The 16,379-nt window shown below is 40.7% G+C and overlaps 1 protein-coding gene across 2 annotated transcripts in view; it reads right to left on the minus strand.

Moving 5' to 3' along the window:
• LOC133652024 (protein shisa-6-like) overlaps positions 1-14,840 on the minus strand; it is a 130,703-nt gene extending 115,863 nt beyond the window's left edge. For both annotated transcript variants that reach the window (XM_062050332.1, XM_062050331.1), the window contains exon 1: positions 14,093-14,840. In XM_062050332.1, the coding sequence (XP_061906316.1) occupies positions 14,093-14,730 (638 nt within the window). In that variant the 5' untranslated portion in view covers positions 14,731-14,840. The remainder of the gene's footprint in view (positions 1-14,092) is intronic.
• Between the last annotated feature and the right edge of the window lie 1,539 nt (positions 14,841-16,379).

Consider the following 16,379-nt stretch of genomic DNA (forward strand, 5'->3'; position numbering starts at 1 on the left):
TCAACGCAACAATTTGGGGGCTCGTCCGGGATGGCACGCTGTTGATTGATGACTTCTTGCAATCTTCTGGACAGACTCAATTGGCCAATTCAAGGTAAGCAGAACCTTTCTTTTTAGATAAAATCTGCGTTAGGAGTCTGTCCTGAAGTCTGTAAGTCAAACACTGTTTTGTAATCCCAGGCACAGAGTGGTGATTTTGATAGATTGATTGCATTTTTGCCCTGTCCGCCATTTTACATAATAGTTGTACATAGTGGTCAACTCATGTCATTGTGTCTTGAATCTTTCATCTGTGCCTGATAAAGTTATTGGTTAAAGTCCATCCGTGTATTAAAATTCGCAAGGTTAAAGTCCTTCTGAATAATACGGTAAAGTTCTTGGTTAAAGTCCATTCGTATTTTTAATTCTGAGGTTGGAGTCCTTATTAATAATACGATAAAGTTGTTGGTTAAAGTCAGTTCGTATTTTTAATTCTGAGGTTGGAGTCCTTATTAATAATACGATAAAGTTGTTGGTTAAAGTCAGTTCGTATTTTTGATTCTGAGGTTAGAGTCCTTATTAATAATACGATAAAGATTACCGTGACGGGCTGCTTCACTGACGAGTAAGCAAATAGTCGGGTGTGGTTCGCCCTGGGGATTTGGTCACCCCTAATAGAGTTCAAGGTTAAAGTCCTTATGAAAAATACGAGAAATACATTCTCGGGTTACGGATGGGGCATGAGAGACACAATGACCACAGGGTTTGACATGAACAAGTGTGACAGATAGAAATGTGATGGCGGTCGGGGAGGAATGTGATGAATCATTACTGTTTTTGATGATCAATTGAATGTAAGGTTGTCGACAATGGAATTAGCAGGTACAGTTTAAAAAGAAAAAAAAAGAACGTTCCTTGAAAGGGTTAAGAGGGGGTTTACAATACTCGAAAAGTCGTGAACTCAAACGTCTGGTAAAATAAGGAAATAAAAAAATTAAATAAAATAAAATAAAAAAGTAACTGGAAGTTTTATGGTAGGTGAAACGCAGAGAGAGTGCTCGTGTGTGTGTGTGCTGCTGAGTGTGTGAGTGTGTGTGCGGGAGTGCTTACGCGTGCGTGTGTGTGTGTGTGTGTGCTGCTGAGTGTGTGTGTGTGTGTGTCAAACGACCCGCCCAGACTTTGACTAGGACACCGCCCCCTACTCCAGTGACAAGAAAAGGAGGTATTAAAGGCCTACTGAAATGATTTTTTTTTATTTAAACGGGGATAGCAGATCTATTCTATGTGTCATACTTGATCATTTCGCGATATTGCCATATTTTTGCTGAAAGGATTTAGTATAGAACAACGACGATAAAGATCGCAACTTTTGGTATCTGATAAAAAAAGGCTTGCCCCTACCGGAAGTAGCGTGACGTAGTCAATTGAACATATACGCAAAGTTCCCTATTGTTTACAATGATGGCCGCATGAAGTGAGAGAAATTCGGACCGAGAAAGCGACAATTTCCCCATTAATTTGAGCGAGGATGAAAGATTTGTGGAAGAGTAAAGTGCAAGTGAAGGACTAGTGGGGAGTTGAAGCTATTCAGATAGGGAAGATGCTGTGAGAGCCGGGGGTGACCTGATATTCAGCTGGGAATGACTACAACAGTAAATAAACACAAGACATATATATACTCTATTAGCCACAACACAACCAGGCTTATATTTAATATGCCACAAATTAATCCTGCATAAAAACACCTACGTGTTTGTTATGCTAGCTCCTAGCTCCTCTGCTAGCTCCTAGCTCCATAGAACGCGCCAATACAATTCAAACACCTGATCAACACACACATTCACTCAGCCCAAAAGACCGTTCACCTAACCCAAGGTTCATAAAGCTTATATATTTTTAAAAAGTTACGTACGTGACGCGCACATAAGGTCAAGCTATCAAATGTTTAGCAGCCAAGGCTGCATACTCACGGTACCTGATATTCAGCTGGGAATGACTACAACAGTAAATAAACACAAGACATATATATACTCTATTAGCCACAACACAACCAGGCTTATATTTAATATGCCACAAATTAATCCTGCATAAAAACACCTACGTGTTTGTTATGCTAGCTCCTAGCTCCTCTGCTAGCTCCTAGCTCCATAGAACACGCCAATACAATTCAAACACCTGATCAACACACACAATCACTCAGCCCAAAAGACCGTTCACCTAACCCAAGGTTCATAAAGCTTATATATTTTTAAAAAGTTACGTACGTGACGCGCACATACGGTCAAGCTATCAAATGTTTAGCAGCCAAGGCTGCATACTCACGGTACCTGATATTCAGCTGGGAATGACTACAACAGTATATAAACACAAGACATATATATACTCTATTAGCCACAACACAACCAGGCTTATATTTAATATGCCACAAATTAATCCTGCATAAAAACACCTACGTGTTTGTTATGCTAGCTCCTAGCTCCTCTGCTAGCTCCTAGCTCCATAGAACATGCCAATACAATTCAAACACCTGATCAACACACACAATCACTCAGCCCAAAAGACAGTTCACCTAACCCAATGTTCATAAAGCTTATATATTTTTAAAAAGTTACGTACGTGACGCGCACATACGGTCAAGCTATCAAATGTTTAGCAGCCAAGGCTGCATACTCACGGTACCTGGTATTCAGCTGGGAATGACTAAAACAGTAAATAAACACAAGACATATATTTACTCTATTAGCCACAACACAACCAGGCTTATATTTAATATGACACAAATTAATCCTGCATAAAAACACCTACGTCTTTGTTATGCTAACTCCTAGCTCCTATGCTAGCTCCTAGCTCCATAGAACACGCCAATACAATTCAAACACCTGATCAACACACACAATCACTCAGCCCAAAAGACCGTTCACCTAACCCAAGGTTCATAAAGCTTATATATTTTTAAAAAGTTACGTACGTGACGCGCCAAAGCTGCATACTCACGGTAGCACGTCTGCGCCTTTGTCATCCAAATCAAAGTAATCCTGGTAAGAGTCTGTGTTGTCCCAGTTCTCTACAGGCGTCTGTGTATCGAAGTCAAAAGTCCTCCTGGTTAGAGTCTCTGTTATCCGAGTTCTTCCATCTTGACTGCATCTTTCGGGAATGTAAACAAAGACGCGCCGGCTGTGTACTGTTGTTGCTGACTTCGTTCGAAAAATACGTCCGTTTCGCACCGACAACTTTCTTCTTTGCTTGCTCAGCTTCTTTCTCCATAATGCAATGAACATAATTGCAACAGATTCACAAACACAGATGTCCAGAATACTGTGGAATTATGAAATGAAAACAGAGCTTTTTCGTATTGGCTTCAATGTGGAAGGCATACCCGTGTTCCCCGGGCTACGTCACGCGCATACGTCATCCTCAGAGGCGTTTCGAACCGGAAGTTTAGCGGCAAATTTAAAATGTCACTTTATAAGTTAACCCGGCCGTATTGGCATGTGTTATAATGTTAAGATTTCATCATTGATATATAAACTATCAGACTGCGTGGTCGGTAGTAGTGGGTTTCAGTAGGCCTTTAATACGCCCCCTCTAAGATTAATCCTGCCTCCGAAAATTAACCCCTTGTACACGTCTGACCATTTTCTCCGGCAGACATTTTTGACACATGACATTAACACTTTGGACATATTACAATATAAGTCTCTTGCCGATGCATTCATGCAAGCCATTGTTGACCTTGCTTTCCCACCTGTACCTCCGGGAGGGAACCTTTGGCCAAACACTTTGGACAAAGTTAACCCTGATATACACGGTGCCAAAAACAACATATGGCAGGGACATTTTATTCATCCCATGCAAAATAGGGCTAATGACAGAGCAACAAGGAAGCAACTACTTAAATTACAGATCGCCGAAGATAAAAAGTCAAAAGAACCAAAAGGTCAAAAATCAGATAGGGTATATTCAGCTGTGGGTGACCTTGCTTTTGAGTTCCAACAGGTGGAGGAAAGAATCCTCAACAGACGTGAGACCAGACATTTGGACTCGGGTGGTGGACAACACAATAATTCAAAGCCAGTCCGGGGTGGAAACTGTTACATCTGCGACCTGCCGGGTCACTGGCAACGTGAATGTCCTAACTCCTCTGAACGAGACAGGCCCCGGTTTGCAGCCAGAACATCATACCGGCGTGGCAAAGCACACCCACCGCAGGAGCCCCAGCCGGAGATACACACTGGCCCCCTGCTGGACATGAGTGTCAACGGACAATGTTATCAGTTCGTGATTGACACTGGCGCCACCCATTTGATTCTGAATGCAGAGGTACCAAAGAAACTGTGTGCTTCCTCTTTAAAGGTCGAAGGCTTTGCTGGGGTCACAAGAAGGTTGCCTGTCACCAAACCACTTCCGGTTCAGATTGCTGGACACACACTAAAGCACCCCTTCGTGATTGACCTGCACAAACCCTGCCTAATTGGTAATGACCTCCTTTACAGACTGTACCCTGACATTCAATATCGCACAGAAGGAACCTTCCTGGTGTTACCTGACGGCTCAACCACCAAGCTGCGACACCACTACCAAGGCTCCTCCAGGAGCTCATACCACAGCCTGAAACAACAGGAATGGCTGACATCCAACTGCTCTAACAGTGAAAACCCTGACTGACTGAGATGTTTCCGTGTGTTCTGCCACCCGACTCGCAATATGTTATGATTATTTATATATGTTGGAACTCAAGGTGTGGCTGCTCATGTTGACCTATCTTTGCAACAGCTAGCATGGTAGAAGATGGACACAATAGTGTCCCACATTGTTCCCTTGCTCTCTGTCTCGCCTACAAAACCAAAGAACTTAGGTCCAATGATAAGACACGGCGTAGCTGCCAAACATTACACCGACACCCAAATACCACATTTTCAATTGTTTAGGTTTAGCCCATGGTTATGTTAAACACATAACTATGGGCTGCACTTTAGACACCTGTAGGCTACGAGGAGCTAGCAGCTACACAACAGCTGAGCTAAAACGACACATTACACATTTAAGCATATCAAATAATTATAGTTGCTCATTACGTACACAAAGTTGCCATGGCAGAAGTCTGATAGAAAGTATTCAGTAACAAACGTGTCCGCATCATTCAACTTTCTACAACATGAGCTTGACTTAATGAATTATTGGTGCTACCAGGTGTGTTAAAAATTCAAAATACTATTGCTAAAGCATCCACCCTAAGGGTAGTATTTTTCTACTATTGGTGACAATATAGACATAAGCATATTTTGTTACTTTCACCATATTGAATAAATTACATAAAAGATAGGGTTTAGTTGAGTTTGAGTTATTTGTGATATCGCTAAGGGGTCCCCTACCCTAACACCACCCCCCAGTGGACCATAGAGGCTAAAGAGACAATCATTGACCTCAAACATGACCTGTCCTCCGCTACTTGACTATTAGCTGACCTTTTTCTTAGATGTTTCTGAAAGTGATAGTATGACTAACACAGTCCTTTTTTCAGAAACAGAAGGGGGTGAGTGAGGGTGGATACAGACTCCTTGGAACAAAATCGACAATCATCCGACTCTGACACATTCCATAGTTTTAACATTTTTCCCGTGGGTAAGAAGTTATAACTAATTTTGATTTGAAAATAATGATTTTACACATCGACCATTTAAAAAAAAAAAACTCACTTAGCCTTGGTCGAAAAGGCTTTCGGACTAGAACACAGGTTTGGGGTACCATCCTGAGTCCCAAGGCAAGGTTGAAAGGATGGACCAGAACATAAAAAACTAATTGGCTAAAATCTGTGCACAGACCAAATGTAATTGGATTGACATGTTGCAATTAGCGTTAATGATCATTCGAAGGTCCGTGAATAAAACTGTTTTACCGCCCTTTGAGTTTTTCACCCTTTGAGCTGCATACAGGTCAGCCATTCACAGGACCAGCAGCCGTAGAACGGACGTCCCACGCCCTTCGACTGGCTGGTGGAGGGGACACCTGGTACCACCTCTCCCTCTGCACTACAGCTGAAGAACCTGACAGATTACCAGCGGATGTCATTGCTGACATCGCCACATCATCTGCCCCACAGCCCAGGAGACGAGAGAGATTTTCTACCTACATTACTCTTTTCAACTTCTATATTGTATATCCTTGTGTGAGACCAATCCAGTATGCTAAATGTTTCTTAGTTTTTCTTGCTTGTTTTCAGCATAACTGTATGTGTCGTTACATTAAGTGAAAAGTTTGATGTTTATCCCCGTTTTGTTACCTAAATTACTCTGATATTGATAGACGAAAGGCAGGATGTTACACTTGGTAGTGTTACCTGACGGACTGGTGCTTGGGCGTGTTCTACTGTCTTTGTGTCTCAGTTCATCCTTCCTGACGACAGTGACTGACAAGTGTCTAAGAACATACAGCGGACTTTAAATAGACTGGGTCAAAGGGGATAGCAAGACTTATTTTTTGACCTGTGCAGTGTGATTAATTACGGGGGACACAATAACTATTACCGTGGTAATAACCTCTATATTTGTTACGACTCAACCCTGAACCATTGGTGTCGGATGCAGACAACATACTCTGGTAAGTTGTGCCCATCGTCCCTTTTATGTTGTTTTGGGGCTTGACCTGACTGATACAGACGCTAAAGGAATTATTAAAATGAATGTCCTTGAGAGGGCGTTAACTACCTCTACACCCTCTGTAGCACCTAAAGTACCACCCCACCTCGGTGGTGTTTCAAAGGCTCACATCCGTGCGTGCTAATGACACCACCGAAGGCCTGGTAACTTTGACCTTTGACCTTAGGAGCGGGTGCAGACAACCTGTGGCTCAGGTGGATGCCAAAACCTGGGTGACTGTGTTGCTTCTTCCACTGGACGTCCCTTTTCCCACACTTACCCCGCCCCTTTTAAGTTGACTGACATGTGTACCCTTCTGTTGACAATGCCACCCGACTTCTTCCCTTTGTGTCCCAAAAGCTGAATTACACGTGTTTTCAAATTACAGGACCCTCTTCGTCCCCCAACAAATTGGGTGACATCAACCGTTACTGGTGCACCACACTGATAGATGGCTCTAGGATAGGTCCTTAGGCACGAGCTGACTTATTCTGGTGTTGTGGGAAGCACAGATTGTACATTAGAATCCCGACGTCAGCCGTTGGGCTTTGTGCTATGGTTAGACTGGTGACCCCACTCACCAAATTAACACCCCTTGGAACTCCTGTTTCAGCGGCCTCTCTAACTCCCCGCCGCCGTTGAGACTAACCAACCTGACTCGTGACGCCGTTGAGGGACTTGCTGAACAACTTGCCCCGACCTCCCTCAGGGCCGTTCAGATCCGCATAGCCCTTGACCGCATCCTAGCCAAGGAAGAAGGAGTGTGTGCAATGTTTGGTGACCAATGCTGTACCTTCATTCCTAACAACACTACCCCCGATGACTCAGTTCAGAGGGCCTTAAAGGGCCTCCAGGCCCTGTCTAGGGAACTCTCTCTCTGACCCCTTCAAAGATTGGCTTCTAAGCACATTAGGCAGGTGGACTGACCTAATTAAGTCTGTCTTGGTCTCCATTCGGAGCTTTTTTGGCCATCATAGCCTCATGCGGTTGCTTTATCGCCCTTGGGCTAAGTGTCACTAAAGGGGGTCTAGCAAAGTGGTAACTTTAAGACTTTCGAGAATTGTTGGTTTACTTCCCTGACCATGACGACATTGACGTGGACTCCTTCCATCTATCTCCCATGTAAATAAGCTGTTGTTTTATTGCTAGCTTGCTTAAAGAAAAAAAACAGCACCTACTTTAATGTGGGGCGTGCTTTATAAGTTTTGTACAAGTAATAAAGATCTTATTAGAAGATCTTAAAGGGGGACTTGTTGGAAGCATATCCATATTTAAGTGTTACTTCTTTCTAAACTCCTATAGTCATATAAAGAATAGCTAGTATTCTTCCTTCTTTTGAGTCTCATAGTAAGGTGTTGGCCTTCTAGATTGGAATGTGTCAGAGTAGAGATAACTCGGAGTAGTCTAAACAGCAGGTGGAGGGGGGGACAGGAGAAGGAGGAAGTAGACAGGAGTTCCGGGGTTTTGGTAGACCGATCTGGACCGGGCTAGGGAACGCTTGGGTGCTGGGTTGGTCTCAGGTTTGTCCTCTAAGCATTGAGAATAAACTACAAAATACCAACTATTGCCTGGAGATTGAATATAAACATCAGCGTATTGCCATAAAAAGAATCTGGGAGAGACTAGCAATTTGAATTCCCCATTGGAGGAATGCTGGTCAACGCAACAATATATATATATATATATATATATATATATATATATATATATATATATATATATATATATATATATATATATATATATATATATATATATATATATATATATATATATATATATATTGGAATTGGGTGGAAAAATCACCAAAATGATTCCTGAGTGCGGCCACCGCTGCTGCTCACTGCTCCCCTCACCTCCCAGGGGGTGAAACAAGGGGATGGGTCAAAAAATGCAGAGAGTAATTTCACCACACCTGGTGTGTGCGTGACTATCAGTGGAACTTTAACTTAACTTTAATATACAAATATATAAAAATATATACACATATCATATATATAAATAAATATATATATATATATATATATATATATATATATATATATATATATATATATATATATATATATATATATATATATATATATATATATATATATATATATATATATATATATATATAGTGGCGTGCGGTGAGGTTCATGTCTGGTGAGGCACTGACTTCCTCACAGTCAGATTTACAAAACATATAAACCCTAAATAGTATCTTATTCACCATGTGATTGGCAGCAGTTAACGGGATGTGTTTAAAAGCTCATACCAGCATTCTTCCCTGCTTGGCACTCAGCATCAAGGGTTGGAATTGGGGTTAAATCACCAAAAATGATTCCCAGGCACGGCGCCGCTGCTGCCCACTGCTCCCCTCACCTCCCAGGGGGTGAACAAGGGGATAGGTCAAATGCAGAGGACACATTTCACCACACCTAGTGTGTGTGTGACAATCATTGGTACTTTACTTTAACTTTACACTTACAAACTGTAGCATGCACACAAAAAAGCACATTTAATAAAAAAAAAACCGTTATTATGGTCTTACCTTTACTTATAAGTGCGGGAGCAGTGGTGTTCATGTTGGAAGAGTTGTGAATGAATGAAATATGAAATCCGCGCTTCAGTCTGCAGGTGTACCTAATGTTGTGTCCCTGTTCACGGCTCCGCCGGCGCGCCGCGCGAGCATTGTTGTTTTTGCACTCTTTGGCTTCTTGTTAAGTGACTTTTTTTGAGTGGATTCGGTCTTGCACGTGGAGGGTTTGGGTGTGGGCTTTGGTTGGTGTGGCGCTCCCGTCGGGCGATGCATTCTGCGGCGGAGGTGCTTGGCACCAGGAGGCGGGGTTTATGAGACGAGCCTCCAGTTTTATGATTGCTCAGCACAATAAATACGTTACATACATACAGTTGTTGACAAAATACACTGTACATTATATACCTCAGCTAACTAAACTATGGAAATGTATAATATAATTCATATAGCAATACTGTCTCACTGCACAGCAGGCCAGCAGTTAGCCGAGTCATTGCACACAATCCATGTTGAGGCACAAATCAGTGACGTGCCTCAACTGGCTGCTGATCACCGCACCGTCTCTTCTCAGTATTTGAACGGCAAATGTGAAAATAAAAATAAAAATTATCTAAAACTGGTGAAGTTAAATGGAAAATAACTTTAGTATAATCACTGGATGCATATAACAATTTAATTCATTTTTTTTCTTTTTACTTTTTTTTTTCTTTCCATGATGGCCTGCCTCTAGTGACGGCACGCCACTATATATATATATATATATATATATATATATATATATATATATATATATATATATATATATATATATATATATATATATATATATATATATATATATATATATATATATATATATATATATATATATATATATATATATATATATATGTATGTATGTATGTATGTATATATATATATATATATATATATATATATATATATATATATATATATATATATATATATATATATATATATATACACATATACATATACAACCATATATATACATATATATGTTTATATATGTATGTGTATGTATATGTGGATATATATATATATATATATATATATATATATATATATATATATATATATATATATATATATATATATATATATATATATATATATATATATATATATATATATATATATATATATATGTATGTGTGGGAAAAAATCACAAGACTATTTCATCTCTGAGATGAAATAGTCTTGTGATTTTTTCCCACACATACATATTACGCTCTACCACGGTATCGAGCACTATTTTTGTTTTTTGGATAATCTAATTAAGACATATATATATATATATATATATATATATATATATATATATATATATATATATATATATATATATATATATATACATATATATATATAGATATATAGATATAGATATATATATATATATATATATATATATATATATATATATATATATATATATATATATATATATATATATATATATATATATATATATATATATATATATATATATATATATATATATATATACATACATACATATATTTATATGCATACACTACCGTTCAAAAGTTTGGGGTCACATTGAAATGTCCTTATTTTTGAAGGAAAAGCACTGTACTTTTCAATGAAGATAACTTTAAACTAGTCTTAACTTTAAAGAAATACACTCTATACATTGCTAATGTGGTAAATGACTATTCTAGCTGCAAATGTCTGGTTTTTGGTGCAATATCTACATAGGTGTATAGAGGCCCATTTCCAGCAACTATCACTCCAGTGTTCTAATGGTACAATGTGTTTGCTCATTGGCTCAGAAGGCTAATTTATGAATAGAAAACCCTTGTGCAATCATGTTCACACATCTGAAAACAGTTTAGCTCGTTACAGAAGCTACAAAACTGACCTTCCTTTGAGCAGATTGAGTTTCTGGAGCATCACATTTGTGGGGTCAATTAAACGCTCAAAATGGCAAGAAAAAGAGAACTTTCATCTGAAACTCGACAGTCTATTCTTGTTCTTAGAAATGAAGGCTATTCCACAAAATTGTTTGGGTGACCCCAAACTTTTGAACGGTAGTGTATATATATATATATATACATATATACATTAGGGGTGTGGGAAAAAAATCGATTCGAATTCGAATCGCGATTCTCACGTTGTGCGATTCAGAATCGATTCTGATTTTTTAAAAATCAATTTTTATTGTTATTTTTATTTTACTTATTTTTTATTTGTATTTAAAAAAAAAAAAAAAATTAATCAATCCAACAAAACAATACACAGCAATACCATAACAATGGAATCCAATTCCAAAACCAAACCCGACCCAGCAACACTCAGAACTGCAATAAACAGAGCAATTGAGAGGAGACACAAACACGACACAGAACAAACCAAAAGTAGTGAAACAAAAATGAATATTACCAACAACAGTATCAATATTAGTTACAATTTCAACATAGCAGTGATTAAAAATCCCTCATTGACATTATCATTAGACATTTATAAAAATAAAAAAAATTAACATTAGTGTCACAGTGGCTTACACTTGCATCGCATCTCATAAGCTTGACAACAGACTGTGTCCAATATTTTCACAAAGATAAAGTAAGTCATATTTTTGGTTCATTTAATAGTTAAAACAAATTTACATTATTGCAATCAGTTGATAAAACATTGTCCTTTACAATTATAAAAGCTTTTTACAAAAATCTACTACTCTGCTTGCATGTCAGCAGACAGGGGTAGATCCTGCTGAAATCTTATATATTGAATGAATAGAGAATCGTTTTGAATCGGGAAAATATCGTTTTTGAATCGAGAATCGCGTTGAATCGAAAAAAAAAAAAGATTTTGAATCGAATCGTGACCCCAAGAATCGATATTGAATCGAATTGTGGGACACCCAAAGATTTGCAGCCCTAATATACATACTGTACATATATACATACATACATACATACAGTATATATATATATATATATATATATATATATATATATATATATATATATATATATATATATATATATATATATATATATATATGTTCAAAATGGCATACTTTGATTATGTGCGAGCGTCAGCGGGAAAAGTTTGGACGCCCTGTGCTGCAACACGATCATCAGCTCGTGTGTCCATGATCATGTTGTGTTGATCCCGAGGCCACTATATGCGTGCACTCGTGTGTGTGTGTGTGTTGTGTTTGCCTTCATGCTGATTGAGGCTCAGTGAGCACCGCCCGCCTCCAGCGTCCATTGAAACATCATCATCATCTTCATCACAGTGTGTGACATTTTACATCCTCTGCCTCCGGACACGCACACACACACACACACACACACACACTTACAGTACACAAACACACTTAAGTGCAGCATGAGAAAGTGTATGATGATAATTATAGTCTACCACAGTGTTTTTCCACCTTTTTTGAGCCAAGGCACATTTTTTGCGCTGAAAAATTGCAGAGGCACACCACCTTCAGAAATCGTTAAAAAACTAAACTCAGTTGAGAGTAAAAAGTCGCCGTCGCAATTGTTGGGTATGACTTTAAACCATAACCAAGCATGCATCAATATAGCTCTTGTCTCAAAGTAGGTGTACTGTCACCAACTGTCACAACACACCCTGACTTATTTGGACTTTTTTGCTGTTTTCCTGTGTGTAGTGTTTTACTTCTTGTCTTGCGCTCCTATTTTGGTGGCTTTTTCTCTTTTTTTGGTATTTTCCTGTAGCAGTTTCATGTCTTCCTTTGAGCGATATTTCCCGCATCTACTTTGTTTTAGCAATCAATAATATTTCAGTTGTTTTTATCCTTCTTTGTGGGGACATTGTCGATTGTCACGTCATGTACATTGTGGACGCCGTCTTTGCTCCACAGTTAGTCTTTGCTGTCGTCCAGCATTCTGTTTTTGTTTACTTCGTAGCCAGTTCAGTTTTAGTTTTGTTATGCATAGCCTTCCCTAAGCTTCAATGCCTTTTCTTAGCGGCACTCACCTTTTGTTTATTTTTGGTTTCAGCATTAGATACCTTTTACCTGCACGCTGCCTCCCGCTGTTCCCGACATCTACAAAGCAATTAGCTACCGGCTGCCACCTACTGATATGGAAGAGTATTACATGGTTACTCTGCCGAGCTCTAGACAGCACCGACACTCAACAACAACACATCATTTGCAGACTATAATTACTGGTTTGCAAAAAATATTTTTAACCCAAATAGGTGAATTTAGATAATCTCCCACGGCACACCAGACTGTATCCCACGGCACACCGTGGCACAGTGGTTGAAAAACACTGCCATAGGGGGTGATGAAAGGATGGTCAGTGCCGAGAGCTGCGGCCTACCACCACTACCCCGCACTCCCCTCCCTCTGTTGCTAGATATCTTGAGATGTATGTTGTAATACATGTGCTTTGCTATGGAGGTTTTTTCCCACTCCAGACTGGGCCCCCTTGGGAGCCCAGTCTAGATTGTATTTTTTTACTCATCCTTCCCCAGCGTTTTACCTTTTCCCCCATCTTTTACGGGGCGCCTTGTGGCGACCCATCAGCGTTCCTGTTCTGTAACCCTGTACACTGCTTGTTTGTCTAATCTTGAACGGGTTTGTGCTGAAAACATAGTTCCGTTGTACTTGTGCAATGACAATAAAGACCTATCTATCTATCTATCTATCTATCTATCTATCTATCTATCTATCTATCTATCTATCTATCTATCTATCTATCTATCTATCTATCTATCTATCTATCTATCTATCTATCTATCTATCTATCTATCTATCTATCTATCTATCTATCTATCTATCTATCTATCTATCTATCTATCTATCTATCTATCTATCTATCTATCTATCTATCTATTAATGGGCAGCACAAACCATTTTTTATTTTTTGCCAATAATAATCAAAGGGGTGTGTACGTGACAGATGCTAAGATGCGCAGTACCCACCTGTGCACGTTCATCTCCTGCGGGGGCTTGGTGGCGTGGTCGTAGGCCACCTTGGCGGAGATGCAGACGGCGACGACGAGCGCCACGGCGCCGCAGGTGATGTAGACGGTGGCGTTGGTGCGGTCCAGCTCGGGGTCGTAGGTGTCCCCGGTGGGCGCGGGCGAGGGCGGCTGCGTCTTGATCCAGTCGGGCGTGTTGTAGTTGGTGCACACCCTCTGCTCCAGCCGCTTGGATCTGTCCGCGCAGCAGAAGCGCAGGAAGCAGCTGCCGCAGCAGAAGCGGTGGTCGGTGTTGTTGCAGCCGAACTCCTTGTCGAACTGGCCGCTCACGTCGTAGTAGCCCAGGCAGGTGTCGTGCTGGAGGGCGGGGGCGCGCAGCTGCGTGATCCGGCTCGGTCCGCCGCCCGGCGCCGCGGTGGTGCCGCCGTTCAGCCACTTGGGCTTGGCGGGACTTTTGGCGCGCTTGCCGGCGCCGGGCGCGCACCAAACGTGCAGGGGGTCCAGGTAGAGCAGGAGGAGCAGGAGGGGCGTCATGCCTTCCGCTTCCGGGGGGCTTCGCGCCGACTTCTTCACCCGCGGTCCGCGCGCGCGCGCCACGCCGGCACCCGATCCGCGCGCACGCCGCCGCCGCCGCCGCATCCTTCTGTCATCGTGCACGCACGCGGGGCACGCGGGACACGCGCACTCTGGACCCGGAACGGAGATGTCCTTCAGAAGACCAAAGACCTGATTGGACTTCCGCAGCTCGGACGATCTCGTCTCAACTCACTGAAGACTCTGACAACAAACCAGAGGACTCTCTCTCTCTCTCTCTCTCTCTCTCTCTCTCTCTCTCTCTCTCTCTCTCTCTCTCTCTCTCTCTCTCTCTCTCTCTCTCTCGCTCTCGCTCTCGCTCTCTCTCTCTCTCTCTTGCTCGCTCCTACGTCATCAGACTTACTTAATTGGCTGTGCGCGCTCTCCCGCTGGACACTCGGTGATTGGTCAGCAGCAAACAGGACTAAGCGCGAAGCAAAATACCTGCGCTCTTTTCCAGGGTCACCATGTTGTACTGAGCAGCCAGGACACTTAACGAAGCTCAAGTCACATGTTATCGTAAAAAAATATATATTTATTTGTTATATGTTATATTAATATTTATGTATTCCTATTTTAGCATCTGTCACCTACACACCCCTTTGATTATTATTGGAAAAAAATAAAAAATGGTTTGTGCTGCCCATTAATAGATAGATAGATAGATAGATAGATAGATAGATAGATAGATAGATAGATAGATAGATAGATAGATAGATAGATAGATAGATAGATAGATAGATAGATAGATGGATAGATAGATAGATAGATAGATAGATAGATAGATAGATAGATAGATAGATAGATAGATAGATAGATAGATAGATAGATAGATAGATAGATAGATAGATAAATAGATAGATAGATAGATAGATAGATAGATAGATAGATAGATAGATAGATAGATAGATAGATAGATAGATAGATAGATAGATAGGTCTTTATTGTCATTGCACAAGTACAACGAAACTATGTTTTCAGCACAAACCCGTTCAAGATTAGACAAACAAACAGTGTACAGGGTTACAGAACAGGAACGCTGATGGGTCGCCACAAGGCGCCCCGTAAAAGATGGGGAAAAAGGTAAAACGCTGGGGAAGGATGAGTAAACAAATACAATCTAGACTGGGCTCCCAAGGGGGCCCAGTCTGGAGTGGGAAAAAACCTCCATAGCAAAGCACATGTATTACAACGTACATCTCAAGATATCTAGCAACAGAGGGAGGGGAGTGCGGGGTAGTGGTGGTAGGCCGCAGCTCTCGGCGCTGACCATCCTTTCATCACCCCCTATGGCAGTGTTTTTCAACCACTGTGCCACGGTGTGCCGTGGGATACAGTCTGGTGTGCCGTGGGAGATTATCTAAATTCACCTATTTGGGTTAAAAATATTTTTTGCAAACCAGTAATTATAGTCCGCAAATGATGTGTTGTTGTTGAGTGTCGGTGCTGTCTAGAGCTCGGCAGAGTAACCATGTAATACTCTTCCATATCAGTAGGTGGCAGCCGGTAGCTAATTGCTTTGTAGATGTCGGGAACAGCGGGAGGCAGCGTTCAGGTAAAAGGTATCTAATGCTGAAACCAAAAATAAACAAAAGGTGAGTGCCGCTAAGAAAAGGCATTGAAGCTTAGGGAAGGCTATGCATAACAAAACTAAAACTGAACTGGCTACGAAGTAAACAAAAACAGAATGCTGGACGACAGCAAAGACTAACTGT

Source organism: Entelurus aequoreus, linkage group LG06 (assembly GCF_033978785.1).
Source record: "Entelurus aequoreus isolate RoL-2023_Sb linkage group LG06, RoL_Eaeq_v1.1, whole genome shotgun sequence".
NCBI lineage: Eukaryota > Metazoa > Chordata > Actinopteri > Syngnathiformes > Syngnathidae > Entelurus > Entelurus aequoreus.